Raw genomic sequence first — 16,800 nt, forward strand, 5'->3', positions numbered from 1 at the left:
CCAGAAGGATCCCTGGCCCTCTTCTCATTCTGACATTCTTTACACACCACAGATATTTATGGGGGCTGCTCCCAGCCAGGCTCTGAGGCGCTGCAGAGTACGGCCGGGCCCTGACCTCCCCAGCTCGTAGGGACGAAGGCACAGGGGCAGCGTGGTGGGTGGATCACTTGAGCTCAGGAGTGACCAACATGGGCAAAGCCCAGAGCGGGGCACGAGGGTCAGGGGGCGCTGCGTGGGGGAGGCAGGAAAGGAAGAGGTGGTTGTACCCTCGAGGGGGTGACCTGTGTCCAGGGAGGGGAGAGTTGGGGATTCGGGGACACAGATCAGGAGGGCGTCCCTTCCCACATGTGTAGGGCAACTACTGGCCCCAGCCAAGGCCCCCAGGAGGGAAGGCATCTCTCGGTGGGGGGAGGAGGGGTTGGGGGGGCCCTTCGGCCCAGGGAGGGGCGCTGGAGATGGGGATTGATAATGACCTCCCTCCTCCCAGTCCCTGGGGTCCTCCCATAGTCTCCCTTTCAGCCAGCTCCAGGGGCATTGTTCCGCCTTTGTGAAGCGGGAGATCGGGTGACAAAGCCGGCTGCGTGGGCAGGAGGCCAGAGGCCTCTTCCCTCCCAGGCCGAGTCTGCACTGGGCAGGGCTCATCCACCCCCCACCTCTGGCTTCCCAGGCGCGGCCGTTGCCATGGTGACAGGCCTGGCATCCCACAGCCCCTGGGGCACCCTGCCCACCGAGGCTGCCAGAGGAAGGGCCCCCCGACACTTCTCCACCCTGGCAAGGTGGAGGCGGGGGCCCACAAAACCTGGCTCTTAGGCCAGCCCCAACAGTAAGAGGTTGCTAGCAGCCTGAACCTCCCAAGTCTGTGGGAAGGGACCCCCCCACCCCGGCACCCTGAAAGCTGGGGTCTCAGGAGGTGGGGCCACACATCACTATCATCCGGGCACCTAGGCCTCTTTGGGGCCAGATACAGAGAGAAATAATATGTTTTATTTATTTGTTTTTTGGAGCGAGGGGGTCTTGCTATGTTGCCCAGGCTGGTGTGGAACTCCTGGGTTCCCACTGTGGCCTCCCAAAGTGCTGGGATTGCAGGCATGAGTCATCCACCCGGCCAATATGTTATTTCTTGATGTTATTCCATGGCCTTTAAACAGTGACTGGCATGGGGCCCAGGGAGGGCACAGATGCAGAGGCCACAGTGTGCTGGACAGATGGGCCGGCCTGGACCCTGGGCCCACAGAGCGGAGCCTCCAGCCCCGGCCAGAAGGGACGGAGGCTGCCCCTGGGAGGTGACGCTTCAATCTGGGGCGTCAGGTGGAACAGAAGAAGAGAAAGGCCGGGCGAAGGCCTGGAGGCATGGCATTGCTGGGCGTTTCTAGGAAGGAGTGAGAGTGGGGTGCAGGGTGTAGCAGGAACTGAAGAGGTGGGGAGGGGGGCTCTGCTTGGAGGAGCTTCCACTGCCATCCCTAAGAGCACAACTTTATTCTGGGTAGCTGCTACTCAAGTCTTGGGACCCGCCATTATCATTGCCCAGGTGATCGAAGCTGGGGCTGGCCTGCCTGCCTGCCCTCTGCCTTCACTCCCTCCCTCCCTCCTTCTTTCCCTCCCTCCCTCCTTCCCTCCCTCCTTCCCTCCCTCCTTCCCTCCCTCCCTTCTTCCCTCCCTCCCTCCCCCCCTCCCTCCTTCCCTCCCTCCCTCCTTCTTTCCCTCCCTCCCTCCTTCCCTCCCTCCCTCCCTCCTTCCCTCCCTCCTTCCCTCCCTCCCTCCCTCCTTCTTTCCCTCCCTCCCTCCCTCCCTCCCTCCCTCCCTCCCTCCTTCCCTCCCTCCTTCCCTCCCTCCCTCCTTCCCTCCCTCCCTCCCTCCTTCCTTCCAGTCAGGTCGTCCAGGTGTTTCCAGGCCGAAGGAATAGGAACAGATGGGTGGAAGGCGGATGGCCTTCTCCAAAGAGTCCCAGATCAGGGTCCCTTGCCCCTTGTTTGGCCTGCCGGTGGCAATCGGATTTCACCCACAGAACTACCCAGGAATCGTGGCAATGTCTAAGCAGGTGCCAGGGGTCTCCGGGGGGCAGCCTAGAGAGAGGTGAGAGGGTGATGGTGCCACTCCCCAGAGGAGTGCGGTGGCCTTGTGAAATGAGTATGGGGTCCGGAACAGACAGTCACAAAAGGAACACTTAGTAGCTCTGTGCCCTTGGGTATGTCATTCCTCTCTGAGCCTCAGTTTCCCCATCTGGGAAATGAGGATAGCGTGGATTGCTGAGAAGATACAGAGAGGTCAAGTGTGCAGCATGATCAATCCGATTCAGGTGTCCAACACAGGAGTTGTTGATTTTCTTCTTTTTTTCCCTTTATTATTTTCCTCAGGCCAGCCTTGATGGCTCACACCTGTAATCCCAGCACTTTGGGAGGCTGAGGTGGGTGGATCACCTGAGGTCAGGAATTTGAGACCAGCCTGGCCAACATGGAGAAACCCCATCTCTAGTAAAAATACAAAAATTAGCTGGGTGTGGTGGCATGTGCCTGTAATCCCAGCTACTTGGGAGGCTGAGGAAGGAGAATCGCTTTAACCTGGGAGACGGAAGTTGCAGTGAGCCGAGGTCATGCCATTGCACTCCAGCCTGGGCAACAAGAGCGAAATTCCATCTCAAATAAATAAATTTTTAACTATTACTATTTTCTTTTTTAGAGATGAGGTCTCACTATGTTGCCCAGGCTGGTCTCAAACTCCTGAGCTCAAGTGACCCTCCCCGCTCGGCCTCCCAAAGTGCTGGGATTACAGGCGTGAGCCCCGTGCGTGGCAGAATTGTTGATTTTAACAGTAGGATTATCTGCCTCCATTACAGAAAAGCAAGCTGAGGCTCAGAGAGGAGCCGCAGGTCACATACACCCAGAGGAGAGGCAGAGGCTGCATTTGAGCTGCCACTGAGTACAAAGCGGAGGCTTCCACTCGTGGGAAGGCTTAGAAATGGTCTTCCCTACTGGGCACGGTGGAGCATAACTATAATTCCAGCACTTTGGGAGGCCAAGGAGGGTAGATCACCTGAGGTTGGGAGTTCGAGACCAGCCTGACTGAAATGGAGAAACCCCATCTCTACTAAAAATACAAAATTAGCCGGTAGTGGTGGTGTCCGCCTGTAATCCCAACTACTCTAGTGGCTGAGGCGGAAGGTTGCTTGAGCCCGGGAGATGGAGGCTGCAGTGAGCTATGATCGCGCCACTAGACTCCAGCCTGGGAACGAGACTCTGTCTCTAAAAGAAATAATAATTAAAAATAAAAATAGTCTCCCGGCTGGGCGCGGTGGCTCACGCCTGTAATCCCAGCACTTTGGGAGGCTGAGGTGGGTGGATCACCTTAGGTCAGGAGTTCCAGACCAGCCTGGGCAACATGGTGAAACCCCATCTGCATTAAAAATACAAAAAAAATTAGCCGGGCTTGGTGGCACATGCCTGTAATCCCAGCTACTCGGGAGGCTGAGGCAGGAGAACCGCTTGAACCCGGGAGGTGGAGGTTGCAGTGAGCCGAGATCGCGCCATTGCACTCCAGCCTGGGCGACAAGGACTAAACTCCGTCTCAAAAACAAAAACAAAAACAAAAGCCTCCCGCCTAGAGTAAAAATGAGGCGACCTAGTATGAGAGTGTGGGCACAAGGCCTTCGCGTAGCCTCGCCCAGGTGGCAAGGGAAGGGGAAGAACCGAGTGGAAGCAGAAGGCGAGAGGGCAGGCACCCACCAGGCTCCACCCTACCCCTCGCTCCGCGGGGCCGGGAGACGCGGCGCCTTTAAAGCCCCGCGGGGGCGTGTCCCTGGGCGTGTCCGCTCGGAGCCCCGCCCCGGGGGCTGGTAGCTGCGGCCCCCGGAGGCTGCGCCGGCTCTGGCTCGGCGGCGGCTCGGGTGGCAGCGGCGGTGGCGGCTCGGCGGGCTCCGCGGCTCCTGTCCCTCGGGCGGCTGCCCGCGCGCTGCCCAGGGCGCCCGGACACACGTGGCGGCTCGGCGATGGCCCGCGCCCCGCGACGTGGCGGGCAGGCACCGGGGCGCGGGACCGCTCGGCCCGAGTGAGCCGGGGCCGCGCTCCCGCCCTCGGCCCGCGCCGCCCGGGATGGCCGTGGCGCCGCTGCGGGGGGCGCTGCTGCTGTGGCAGCTGCTGGCGGCGGGCGGCGCGGCGCTGGAGATCGGCCGCTTCGACCCGGAGCGCGGGCGCGGGGCGGCGCCGTGCCAGGCGGTGGAGATCCCCATGTGCCGCGGCATCGGCTACAACCTGACCCGCATGCCCAACCTGCTGGGCCACACGTCGCAGGGCGAGGCGGCCGCCGAGCTGGCGGAGTTCGCGCCCCTGGTGCAGTACGGCTGCCACAGCCACCTGCGCTTCTTCCTGTGCTCGCTCTACGCGCCCATGTGCACCGACCAGGTCTCGACGCCCATCCCCGCCTGCCGGCCCATGTGCGAGCAGGCGCGCCTGCGCTGCGCGCCCATCATGGAGCAGTTCAACTTCGGCTGGCCGGACTCGCTCGACTGCGCCCGGCTGCCCACGCGCAACGACCCGCAAGCGCTGTGCATGGAGGCGCCCGAGAACGCCACCGCCGGCCCCACTGAGCCCCACAAGGGCCTGGGCATGCTGCCCGTGGCGCCGCGGCCCGCGCGCCCTCCCGGAGACCCGGGCCCGGGCGCGGGCGGCGGCGGCACCTGCAAGAACCCGGAGAAGTTCCAGTACGTGGAGAAGAGCCGCTCGTGCGCGCCGCGCTGCGGGCCCGGCGTCGAGGTGTTCTGGTCCCGGCGCGACAAGGACTTCGCGCTGGTCTGGATGGCCGTGTGGTCGGCGCTGTGCTTCTTCTCCACCGCCTTCACCGTGCTCACCTTCCTGCTGGAGCCCCACCGCTTCCAGTACCCCGAGCGCCCCATCATCTTCCTCTCCATGTGCTACAACGTCTACTCGCTGGCCTTCCTGATCCGCGCGGTGGCAGGGGCGCAGAGTGTGGCCTGTGACCAGGAGGCGGGCGCGCTCTACGTGATCCAGGAGGGCCTGGAGAACACGGGCTGCACGCTGGTCTTCCTGCTGCTCTACTACTTCGGCATGGCCAGCTCGCTCTGGTGGGTGGTCCTGACGCTCACCTGGTTCCTGGCGGCCGGGAAGAAATGGGGCCACGAGGCCATCGAGGCCCACGGCAGCTACTTCCACATGGCTGCCTGGGGCCTGCCGGCGCTGAAGACCATCGTCATCCTGACCCTGCGCAAGGTGGCCGGGGATGAGCTGACCGGGCTCTGCTACGTGGCCAGCTCGGACGCGGCAGCGCTCACAGGCTTCGTGCTGGTGCCTCTCTCCTGCTACCTGGTGCTGGGCAGTAGCTTCCTCCTGACCGGCTTCGTGGCCCTTTTCCACATCCGCAAGATCATGAAGACGGGCGGCACCAACACAGAGAAGCTGGAGAAGCTCATGGTCAAGATTGGGGTCTTCTCCATCCTCTACACGGTGCCCGCCACTTGCGTCATTGTTTGCTACGTCTATGAACGCCTCAACATGGACTTCTGGCGTCTTCGGGCCACGGAGCAGTCATGCGCAGCGGCGGCCGGGGCTGGAGGCCGGAGGGACTGCTCGCTGCCAGGGGGCTCGGTGCCCACCGTGGCCGTCTTCATGCTCAAAATCTTCATGTCGCTGGTGGTGGGCATCACCAGCGGCGTCTGGGTGTGGAGCTCCAAGACTTTCCAGACCTGGCAGAGCCTGTGCCACCGAAAGATGGCAGCTGGCCGCGCCCGGGCCAAGGCCTGCCGGACCCCCGGGGGCTATGGCCGTGGCATGCACTGCCACTATAAGGCTCCTACCGTGGTCTTGCACATGACTAAGACGGACCCCTCTCTGGAGAACCCCACACACCTCTAGCTACACAGGCCTGGCGCGAGGTGGCTGCTGCCCCTCCTTGCCCTCCACGCCCTGCCCCCCTCCTCCCCAAGACAGCTGACTAGCAGCTGCCCAGCTGTCAAGGTCAGGCAAGTGAGCCCAGGGGGCTGAGGATCAGGGAGGGTACCCCGTGAGGCTCATGTCCCCAGCTCCCCTAACGTGGGGGCTGGGCCAGGCTGAGTCCCCACAGGGTCCTAGGAGAGGATACGGAGAGGAGGGGGCAGAAGGGGCACGGTCCAGCCGGAGTTTATTTAATGATGTAATTTATTGTTGCGTTCCTCTGGAAGCTGTGACTGGAATAAACCCCCGCGTGGCACTGCTGAGTTCTCTCTGGCTGGGAAGTGGGGAGGTAGGAGGGTGAGGGCCCCGAGGGAGTCTGCCTTGTAAGTGGAGCTGGCGGTGGGTACTGGCACCCCCCAATCAGGAGGAAGTGTCCCCGGCACAGCTGCAGGAGTCCCAGACACCGTGCGTGCGTGTTTTCCCCTCCCACCCGTTTCTGATCTTCCAAATGGAGACAGAGACGCCTGCGGGATGTTCAGGGAATCTCCCAGAGTGAAGGCAGCACCTCTGGCCCCAGGAGTCCAGTTTGAGGCTGTGGCTAAGTTTTCCTTCTCGGGGGCTTGCTTTTCTCATTGGTGTGGAAAGCGAGGGCATCAGCCTGTGTCAGCATTGTCATGAACGCCCTGTCCTGGGGCCTTGGAAGATTGCCCATCAGGGCAGCTCCAGCCCGCTCTCTGGCATCTCCAGGGGGGCGAAGATGAGGCTGGACTGGTCTGTGGCCCTCTGGGTAGCACAGACATGCTCATGGAGCTGGGAAGCCCTTGAGTAGAGTGGGAATTGGGCCCCCAGCTCCGAAGCTTATCAGATTTGAGGTGCTGATGGCAGCAGTGGGAGAGGCAGCCCAGTGTGCAGAGCTCCACACTGGGGCGAGGTATGGGGAAAGACCCCATGTCCCATCTGCATGCTGTGAAAGCTTAGGGCTCCTAGGGCCTGCCCCGTTTCTTTGGGTGGGTAGGTGGGCATGTGTGGCCATCTGGAGACCCCTATTGGCTTAGGGTCAGACCCCAAGGCCCCATCTTGGCTGCTGTGACTCCAGCCAGGTGAGGGTCTTAGTTACTGTCCCTGGGTGCCTACTACACACACGGCCGGCATTTGGTGTCAGTGCCAGGAGATTCCAGAGGTCCAGCCCTGCTGCCAGCCTCACTTTAAAGCCACCAAGAGGCCCCAGAAGGGAGGCGCTCAGGTGCCAAGGATCAATGGTGAGGCAGAGCCCCAAACCCAGGGCCTCTCAGGCTGGAGCCCTGTGACCTACCCCAAGAAAAATCCGGTGAGAACCAAACAGGGTCGGGTCAAGCTCCCAGGAGACAAGACCATCGTGGGCTGAGGGGGTTAAGCGGTATCCCTCACCACGAGGAACAGTGTTGCCCCAGGGAAGCTGGCAGCCCGAGCACCTGTTCTTAGGCCATTTATTTCACGGGGAATGCCCTCTCCATCTAAATCCTTCCCTTCTGGCAGAGCATACATTAAGTCCCCGTGTGCCTTTTACCAGCAGAGCCAAGTGACCCTACCCCTCTTGTGATGCTGCACATAGGTTTTTTTTTTTGTTTGTTTTTTGTTTTTTTAATTTGAGACAGAGTCTCACTCTGTTGCCCAGACTGGAGTGCAGTGGCATGATCTCGGCTCACTGCAACCTCCGCCTCCCAGGTTCAAGCAATTCCCCTGCCTCAGCTACTCAAGTAGCTGGGATTACAGGCGCCCGCCACCATGCCTGACTCATTTTTTCTATTTTCTTGTAGAGACAGTGTTTCACCACGTTGCCCGGGTTGATTGAACTCGTGGCCTCAAGTGATCCACCTGCCTCAGCCTCCCAAAATGCTGGGTTCATAGGCACGAGCCACGGCGCCTGGCTATGCGAGGGTCTTTGAGTGGGAAACAGAATGTGCTTGTTGGAGGCAGCAGTGCCCACACTGGGGGCAGAGGCTACAGGGAGCTGGACTCACAGGCAGTGGAAGGGAAGATGGGAAGGGCCTGCACCAGGACAGGGGCAGCTGGAGCAAAAGGATTCCAGACTTGGGAAGAGCGAGGCAGGCAGGGTGTGGGGAAGGCAGGGGGTTGGGCAGGATGAGCGCCCCAGGGCACCTACCTGCACCTTCTTCCTTGCTGTCAGTGGCCACGTCCTGCTCAACAGACATGAGCCTGGTGCTGGTTTCCAGGGCAGCTGGGATGGGAGGGAAGAGAGGGGCAGTGCAAGGTCAGAACAGGCCCCAGGGTGTTCTGCTTTGAGGCCAGGACCTGGCAGGGAGGGCAGGGCCCTACCAGCCTTCTCAACCCTGGAAGATGCTATGGAAATTAAGTCCCAGGCCCTGGAGGAAAGGGAAAAAGGAAACGCAGGCCTCCCATGTGATCCTGCTCACCCCGTTTTGGAAGGGAAGTGTTTAGATGGCTTGGCTGCTGGAGCTCATGACCATGCAGTTTGAGGCCAAGCTGGGAGTTGAACCCAAGTCTGCCTCAAGTTTTTGTGATTTCCACACCAGGGATCCGATTAGGTCCTGGTGGGGAACTGCAGGGTGCGTCTTGGTGAAATTATGTCCCCAGAAGCTGGGCAAAGCAGGTGGGGAGGAGACAAATGCCCCTCCCACTGCCAAACCTCCGCCTGTGCCCATTAAGGAACCTTCTAGGGCCAAGCAAAAATACTTTGGAAACCCACAAGTGCTGGCATGTGCATCGCCATGTCCAGGCCGGGGCCTGCCCCTTAGTGGCCCTGGTGCCCAGCATTTGGGTTTTCAGAGAGCAGCATCACACACCCGCAAGCCCCTTGAAAGGGTGAGCCTGTCCCTGTGGGGTGCATGGTGGGCCCCAGATCCTATTCCCAGGCAGTTGCCCCCTCAAGGAAGCAGCTCCTAGACATGGCAGTCCTGGGTGTCATAAGACTGGGAGGCCCAGGGCCCGGATTAGGAGAGCGTGGTTAACAAGATGGGCTCCTCAGCGTCCTGCCAGAGACGCCCTGGCCCCTGGCCAGCAGGAAGAGGTGCCCTGAGTGGCTCTGTTGGAATCCAGATGCCACCTCACTGCCAACCAAGTCAACTGACCAGGTCCCCTCCCCAAAGACGAGATGTAAGGAGAAAAAAGGACAGGCCTCAGCTGACTCCCAGAAGCCATGACTCAGACCCCGGTCCTCAAGAGACGCAGTTCCCACACCCCCGTTTGCAATAACCAAAGTGAAGTGGCTGCCCCACAAGGCCACGGCCCTTGAAGGGAGGTGGCAGCTGAGACTGTGCTGAGACCAGGACATGACCAGAGGTGACGACCCCAAGGTGGTATCCTAGTGTGTGCCTGGGAAAATTACCGGAGGAGCAGGACTTCACAGAGGAAGGCTGGGAGCCCCGAGTGTCACCGCTGCCATGCAGAAAATGTCCAGCGGGCACATGGGTCTCTTCTCCAGAGGTGGAGGGCTGGAGCGGATGAACTGGGCAAATTCAATTTGCTACTGGGGCAAGCCCGCTTCCTCCAGGCAGGACAAAAATCCCTAAGTCCCCTGTGTAGACCCTGACTCGAAGCCCATGCTTACCAAGGCCGTAAAGCTGGTCAGCGACAGAAGCTGCATCCAAGGCTCAGGCCTCAAAGGCTCTTCCCATTTCGCCAGCTTCACCTGGCTCAGCTGGTCAGGAACTGGCCCTCTCAGTAACTGGGCCCAGGACAGTGGCTCAGCAAAATCTGTATTTCATTGGCGGGTGGCTGCCTAGCAGCACCCTACGCACATCAACCAGTTGGATTTTTTTTTAAAGAGATGGGGTCTCGCTATGCTGCCCAGGCTGGGGAGTGCAATGGCTATTCACAGGTGAGATCCCACTACTGAGCAGCACAGGAGTTTTGACCTGCTCCATATCCGACCTGGGCCGGTTTCACCCCTCCTTAGGCAACCTGGTGGGCCCCCGCTCCCGGGAGGTCACCATATTGATACTGAACTTAGTGCGGACACCCGATCGGCATAGCGCACTACAGCCCAGAACTCCTGGACTCAAGTGATCCTCCCACCTCAGCCTCCCGAGTAGCTGGGACTACAGGCACGTGCCATGGTGCCTGGCAAACCAGTTGGACTTTAAAAGATATATGAAGGCGGGCCGGGCGCGGTGGCTCACGCCTGTAATCCCAGCACTTTGGGAGGCCGAGGCGGGTGGATCATGAGGTCAGGAGATCAAAACCATCCTGGTCAACATGGTGAAACCCCGTCTCTACTAAAAATACAAAAAAATTAGCTGGGCATGGTGGCGTGTGCCTGTAATCCCAGCTACTCGGGAGGCTGAGGCGGGAGAATTACCTGAACCCAGGAGGTGGAGCTGTGGTGAGCCGAGATCATGCCATTGCACTCCAGCCTGGGTAGCAAGCGCGAAACTCCATCTCAAAAAAAAAAAAAAAAAAAAAAAAAAAAAAGACATATGAAGGCACAATTAAAACAAGATTGGCCATGTGATAGAACCATCAGAGTCGAGTGCATGGGAATTCTACTTTTTCACTGTTTCTGTGCGTATCTGAAATTTTTGAGGCTGGCTGCACTGGCTCACGCCTGTAATCCTGGCACTCTGGGAAGCCAAGGCAGGTGGATCATCTGAGGTCAGGTGTTTGAGACCAGCCTGGCCAACATGACGAAACCCAGCCTCTGCTAAAAATACAAAAAAATTAGTTGGGCGTGGTGGTGTGCGCCTATAATTCCAACTACTCAGGAGGCTGAAGCAGAATTGCTTGAACCCAGGAGGCGGAGGTTGCAGTGAGCTGAGACTGTGCCACTGTACTCCAGCCTAGTACAAGACTGGATCTTTAAAAAAAAAAAAAAAAAAAAAAAAAAAAAAAAAGCTGGGCACGGTGGCTCAAGCCTGTAATCCCAGCACTTTGGGAGGCTGAGGCGGGTAGATCACGAGGTCAAGAAATCAAGACCATCCTGGTCAACAAGGTGAAACCCCGTCTCTGCTAAAAATACAAAAAATTAGCTGGGCATGGTGGCGCGTGCCTGTAATCCCAGCTACTCAGGAGGCTGAGGCAGGAGAATTGCCTGAACCCGGGAGGCGGAGGTTGCGGTGAGCCGAGATCGCACCATTGCACTCCAGCCTGGGTAACAAGAGCGAAACTCTGTCTCAAAAAAAAAAAAAAAAAAAAAAAAAAGTTCCTTGAAAAAGGTTTTAAAGTGGCAGGAGATAACCCACAGTGAAGGCTTAAAAAACCATTTTCACCCTAATTCCTAGTTTCAAATGAAGTTTTTCAGGGTTTAAGATGAAGACAAGGCCAGGAGAGGCTTGGAGGAGTCCTTCTTTGGTGAAGAACACTGAGAGGCCCTCTGACTGGAGGCCAAGCCTTCAGAGGACCTGACTCCACAAGCCAGTGGGAAAGCAGCGCTTGAGACAGCACTACCCACCCTCAACCAACACAGAACACGAAGAACAGCCACCAGAATGGTTTCTTCTGTATAAACACAAGTACATGAGGTTTATTTGAAACCAATTTATTACAAGTTCACCCTTTAATGGGGCCCTTCCTCCTTGAAGACAAAAAAAAAAAAAAAAAGATTCAGGTGTCACTGAAGTGGGAACACAGGATTCTCACTATGAACAAGAACAGACTGGATCTAGAAGAGGCAAGGGAAGCTGGCGGTGGCAGGGGTTATGAAGCTGTGATGTCAGTGCCAACTGCATGCCTGCAGAAGGGACGGTAAACGACCCGCCAGCCCTGGAGCAATCCCCGCCGTCCCTGGGCAAGGAGGACGGGAGAAGCAGAGGCCACACTCTGCAGTTTAATAGAGGCATTATTCTCATGTTCTAGGAGTTGCAATCCCCTTGGTGGACTGTATTAAATAGGTACAGAAGAGCTTCGGTGCTCAAATTTTCCAAATTCAAAGTCAATAAAAAAGAAAATTAAACCCTGTTTTGTACTTTTATCAAAATCCATCATAAAAGGGAAAGAAGACTACAAAGTTTTGCCTAAATATAACAACTAGAGCTAGATTTGTTATGGGAAGGGGCTCTCAGAGCTTCTCTGCCGCTCTCTCCTCCCAGCCCCCACCAACACTGACCATTGGAATCTTCAGGTTCTCAAGGAGTTCCAAGTCTGAGGTCAGAACGGGCATGGGAAGCAGCGGACGCAGCACCCCCCGAGCCGCCCCCCGATGTTGCTGCTTGCCTCAGTGAGCCTCCGACCCAACTGCTCTGCAGGAGAGGGGATGGGCTGAGGGAGAAGACGGGGAAGTTAGAGCAAACACGTCATCATAGAAACTGTACTGTACATGTGCCAAAGCGGGATGTCAGAGTATCTTACAAGATGTTCTTTATACAATATCACTGCTGAAACAAGCAACTTTTAATAACTAGAAAAGTCAATTTAAAAAAAATTAAACATTTAAATTCTTCCTGCTTTTCTTCTGCTCCCCTAAGAGCTTGTCTGGTATGAGGGTGGGCTGCGCTCCAACACCCCTCTGGCCAGATCCATCAAAGTAAAGGTTATATGCATGATTATAAGCAGGACTCCAGTCTCTTACTGAAGTGCCTTAGTTTTGTTTTTTGGGGGGGGGGAGGGGGATGGAGGAGGAGGTTGTCGCAAAGAAGGGGAGATATTCAGGAATGGCTCCAGGACATGTCCCTTTACTCTGCCAAGATCAACTCAAAAGACCACAACCGTTTCATGATGCTGGTGAATACAGAATTCTGTATGGCACTCACTGATACTGTCACCTGAGAGGAAGATGAGGGAAGAGACAGAGTAGGGCTTAAAGAAACAAGACTCTCTATAAATACAGATTAAAAAAGAAAACTCGCCACCATCTCCCCTGTTGGCCTGATCACCCCTGATCTTGCTATGTAACACGGCGATCCCTCCCCTGAAGATCAAAGGGGCTTGGCACTGTGGCAGAAGCCAGAGTGGGAGAGGCCTCAGAAAAGAAGGCAGGAGCAGGAACTGGGTTCACCAGAAAAGCTAGACCCTCAGGCTCCTCCTGCAAACTCTCAGAAGGGAGGGTCATGGCCCTCTTCATCCCAGAGTATTTCTGGACAAAGACCACCAGCCCAACATCAAGCCCTCCAAAGAGCTTTTAGGAAAACAGCATAAGCTCGGGATGACGGGCACTTCTGGACTCCCTGCAATCTCTCCCGAGTTTTTGGTCTTCCTCTCTCGCCTCCCTCCCACCCTCCCTAGCTGTTCCCTGCTATTCCCCACCTCAGCTCCCTTACCACGGCCCTGCCTCTCTACTTCTTCTGTCTTCGTCCCCTGGACTGTCCAACAGGCTCTGGCTCACTGTCCCCTTCATCTTCAGCAATCCTATCAGGAAACTTCTTGCGCTTCCTGCGGACATATGGGTGGCCAGGGAGGTGTTTATGCAACAGAGCCACCAGACACTGTTCTGTCTTCGCCATGCAGCTTAGCACATGGCTGCCGCGGCAGTTGTAAACCTCAGCATTGGTAAACACTTGCTTCATGTCAGTAAGAAACTCCTGCACAGAGCGGTAGCTCCCACAGGAACATTTGTTCTGCACTGTCTGAAAGTCCATGGGCTGCGTGATCACATCATAGTAGTCCTCGGCCTCGTCTCTGGTCACGGGCTCCCTGTGGCGAAGAACCAAATGGAGAGAATCTGCACAGCCCTGATGGCAGCAGCCCTGCCACTAAGACACGTCCTGAAAGATGGGCTTGGCTGAGAGACCCTCAGGGGCGCTGGAAGCTTTCAGCATCTGCCAGGCCACTCCTCTCCCCTGCGCCTGAGAATACAGTACTCACCTGAAGGGCCAGCTGAAACGGTACTTCACGATCTTGTGGAGGATCTCTTCACACTTCTGCAGCTCCAGGCTTTGCCTCCGGGAGCTCCGCTTGCTCTGAAGCACCTGGTAGGAAAGAAAGGACAATGTTATTACAGATTCACGACAGGAGGAAGAGTGGACAGGGCAGAAAATGACTGTATCTGCTCAAAAAAGGAAGACAGTTCAACTACTTCCTTGAAGCAGAGGGGCTGAAACCTGACATTCAAGTCAGGGAGCACCCTTGGCCCATGAGGCCTGCATCTTCCCAGTGGTCCACTCGCCTACCCTGGGGGCAAGATGATCAAAGCAGCAAAGAGCTGGCAGCAGGGGCTATCTTTCCCAGCAGTCCTGCTGGAGGGGCCACTGTTCTCGGAGAACAGGTGGACCTGGGGTTACAGTGATACCATGGAAGGGCATCAACAAGCCACTGCAGAAAGCCAGTCTATCTGGGCCACCAGCAGCCAATTCTGTGGAGGTGAGGTGCCTCTGGGAAGAGAAGCAAGAGGCCCAATTCCCTTCCTGGGCTCTTCCACCAGACATGTGAGGGCTAAGTGGCTAAGCAGGAAGGGGCAGGGTCTCCACTCCAGGTAGCCATAACAAAGCTGTGACTCACAGCAGAGGCCACAGAGCCCAAGGGGTGAAGGCTGGGCCAACACCAGCATCCTCTCATGCCCTTTGATCTCTTGAGTGGCTTGCCTTAAGCCCCCAACTCCAATTTCATCTGTCAAAACAAGCATCTTTTCAAGAGTTTCCTTTTTGTTCTTTAAAGCTCAAGTGAGATCTAAAAACTACTAAAATTACATTGGTTAAGGAGCAGAGGGGAGGGTAGTGTCCCTCCCATAACAACTGTCGACCCAACAGTAAGTGAGGCTCCAACATTGCTGACATTCCCACAGTGAAGACCTAGCCCCTCTGGGCCCACTGGAGACACATGGATACTATTTTTAAATCCTTAATAAGTTGCAGGCTGCCTGCTAACTAGTCTGTAGGCTACAGCAAGGGAATGCCGGACATAACTGTTCCTGGAGGGCCTGCTGCTGCTATCTGCCTACAGGCCCACCCATCTGCCTCCCAAGTTAGGGGGCAGGAAGGAGGGGGAGGCTCCCATACCATCTGTTGCCTGATGAATTCCTAATGTTAGGGCTGGGAATAAAAAACAGAAAGGTTAGAGGAGGGACGATAAATAATTCTCACCAGCTCATCCACCTCAGCATCATCCACAGGTGGTGCCTTCAGCGGAGCCTTCTTGGTAGAGTGTGGCTTCTTACCTGGGCGCCGGCCTGACCTTGCTGGAGGGGGGATGACGCTGAGCTTGCCCCGGATGGTTCTTCGAGGTCTCACTGCAACAAAAATACAGATTCAGCACAGAACAACAACTGAAGGTGCAAGGAGGAGAATCTTCAAAACAGGGAAAGAGGGTGCAGGGACAAGCTGGACAAGAAAAGCGGTGGCTTCCTTTGGTTTTAAGGCACTGCTGCTATCTTCTCTTGCCTTACCTAACAGGACACTAAAAGGTAGCAGCAGCAGCAGATGAAGAATGGGTATCTTTCATCCACTGCCAAAGCCCTTGAGAAGGCCAGGCCCTTCAGTACTTCTGTCCTGCCCACACTCTGCACGGTTACTCCCAGCCATGAGGCCCCTGCAGAAATCAACTGTAAACTCTGAGAAGCAGAAGCCATCTGCTAATAGGTCAGCCTGAGTAAGTGGATCCATTTACATGTGAGATGGAACTGGTTTGTAAAATGGACCCTGTGTTGTAACGCCTAGAGTTACTCTCTCGTCAGTATATTTTCAGAGAAAAGCTGGTCCTTACACACACAAGGCTGCCTCATTAAATACAATTTAGAGCTAGTCCCCTCCATAAGAGCCCTGCCCAGGGTACCCAACGAGAGAATAAAGAATACAGGCTGGGCATAGTGGCTCACTCCTGTAATCCCAGCACTTTGGGAGACTGAGATGGGTGGATCACTTGAGGTCGGTAGTTCGAGATCAGCCTGACCACCATAGTGAAACCCCATCTCTACTAAAAATACAAAATTAACTGGGCATGGTGGCACATGCCTGTAGTCCCAGCTACTCAGGAGGCTCAGGCAGGAAAATCACTTGAACCTGGGAGGCGAAGATTGCACCACTGCACTCCAGCCTGGGCAACAAGAGCAAAACTCAGTCTCAAAAAAAAAAACAACAAAAAAAAAAAAACAAAGGCAGTGAGATGACTTGTGTCTCAGGTTGGTAACAGGTGCTCAACGTCAAGCCAACTAGCATTCCTCAGTGAGCCTGGGGAAACAACGCTGTCAGGATTAGCTCCAGGCTTTCCACCACCTTCCCTCACCAACACCCTGGGGAGTGGGCAGATGACACTGGACACAGATAGGGGTCTAGAGAGGCCGTGACAAGAAGAATCGAGAAACACTACTTTCCACTCTATTTCTGGACCACAAGAACCCCTCCTTGGTTACTTTAGGGTCTCTAGCTCAAGCCCAGGCCAGTAAGAAACAGTAAGACGCGGACGCTTAGGTGCTAGAGCTTTCAGCTGCACCTGGGAACCACATCTTTGGTGGTCTAAAAGATGGAGCTGACAAAAAGCTCTCAAGTACCAAATACTTCCTAGATCCGTCTGGCAAGGAGAGGCCACAGAAACCTAGAAAAACAATTCCTTGGAAAGAGAGCTACAACGTAGAACTGGAAAGCAATCACTAGCTTAAAAATAAACAGAATCAGTATAGTACACAGCGAGACCTGCCTGCCTCGGCCTCCCAAAGTGCTGGGATTACAGGCTGAGCCACTGTGCCCGGCCAATATACTTTCTTTATAGGTTGGTGGAAAACAGATCACAGATCAAAATTTTGATGAAGTTTTGAAGCGGTGGTATAGTTCCCAAGATCACAGCAGCTCTGAATGGTCTTACTTGCTATAAGGAGTGAGAGAGAAGATGCCTGGCGTGACAGGTCTCTTACTGCAGTGAGACTACCAAAACCCAGTGACTCTGGGCTTGCACCTTTTCTCCTATCCTTCCACTTTCTGCAGAGGTGTGATTTGGGACAACTTAATCTCTCACATTCTCGCTGGCTTTTTTGTTTGTTCACTGGGCCTGATTTTGCAGGTATCCTAGGGTAAGTGAACAAATGGCCCATCAGTCCTGCATT

General features: G+C 56.1%; 2 protein-coding genes across 2 annotated transcripts in view; one reads left to right on the top strand and one right to left on the bottom strand.

Moving 5' to 3' along the window:
- Positions 1-3,814: 3,814 nt before the first annotated feature.
- On the top strand, positions 3,815-6,199 carry FZD9 (frizzled class receptor 9). The gene has a single exon (XM_039460489.2). It carries the CDS (start codon positions 4,086-4,088, stop codon positions 5,859-5,861), a length of 1,776 nt encoding a protein of 591 aa, XP_039316423.1. The 5' UTR covers positions 3,815-4,085; the 3' UTR covers positions 5,862-6,199.
- Positions 6,200-11,327: 5,128 nt separating this feature from the next.
- Positions 11,328-16,800, bottom strand: part of BAZ1B (bromodomain adjacent to zinc finger domain 1B) — an 89,789-nt gene continuing 84,316 nt past the window's right edge. The window contains exons 17-19 of the mRNA XM_039460490.2: positions 14,849-14,994; positions 13,635-13,738; positions 11,328-13,463 (exon numbers count right to left, since the gene is read on the bottom strand). Coding sequence (XP_039316424.1) covers positions 13,106-13,463; positions 13,635-13,738; positions 14,849-14,994 — 608 coding nt within the window. The 3' untranslated portion in view covers positions 11,328-13,105. The remainder of the gene's footprint in view (positions 13,464-13,634; positions 13,739-14,848; positions 14,995-16,800) is intronic.

The sequence above is a fragment of the Saimiri boliviensis genome, chromosome 20 (genome assembly GCF_048565385.1).
Source record: "Saimiri boliviensis isolate mSaiBol1 chromosome 20, mSaiBol1.pri, whole genome shotgun sequence".
Classification (NCBI taxonomy): Eukaryota; Metazoa; Chordata; class Mammalia; order Primates; family Cebidae; genus Saimiri; species Saimiri boliviensis.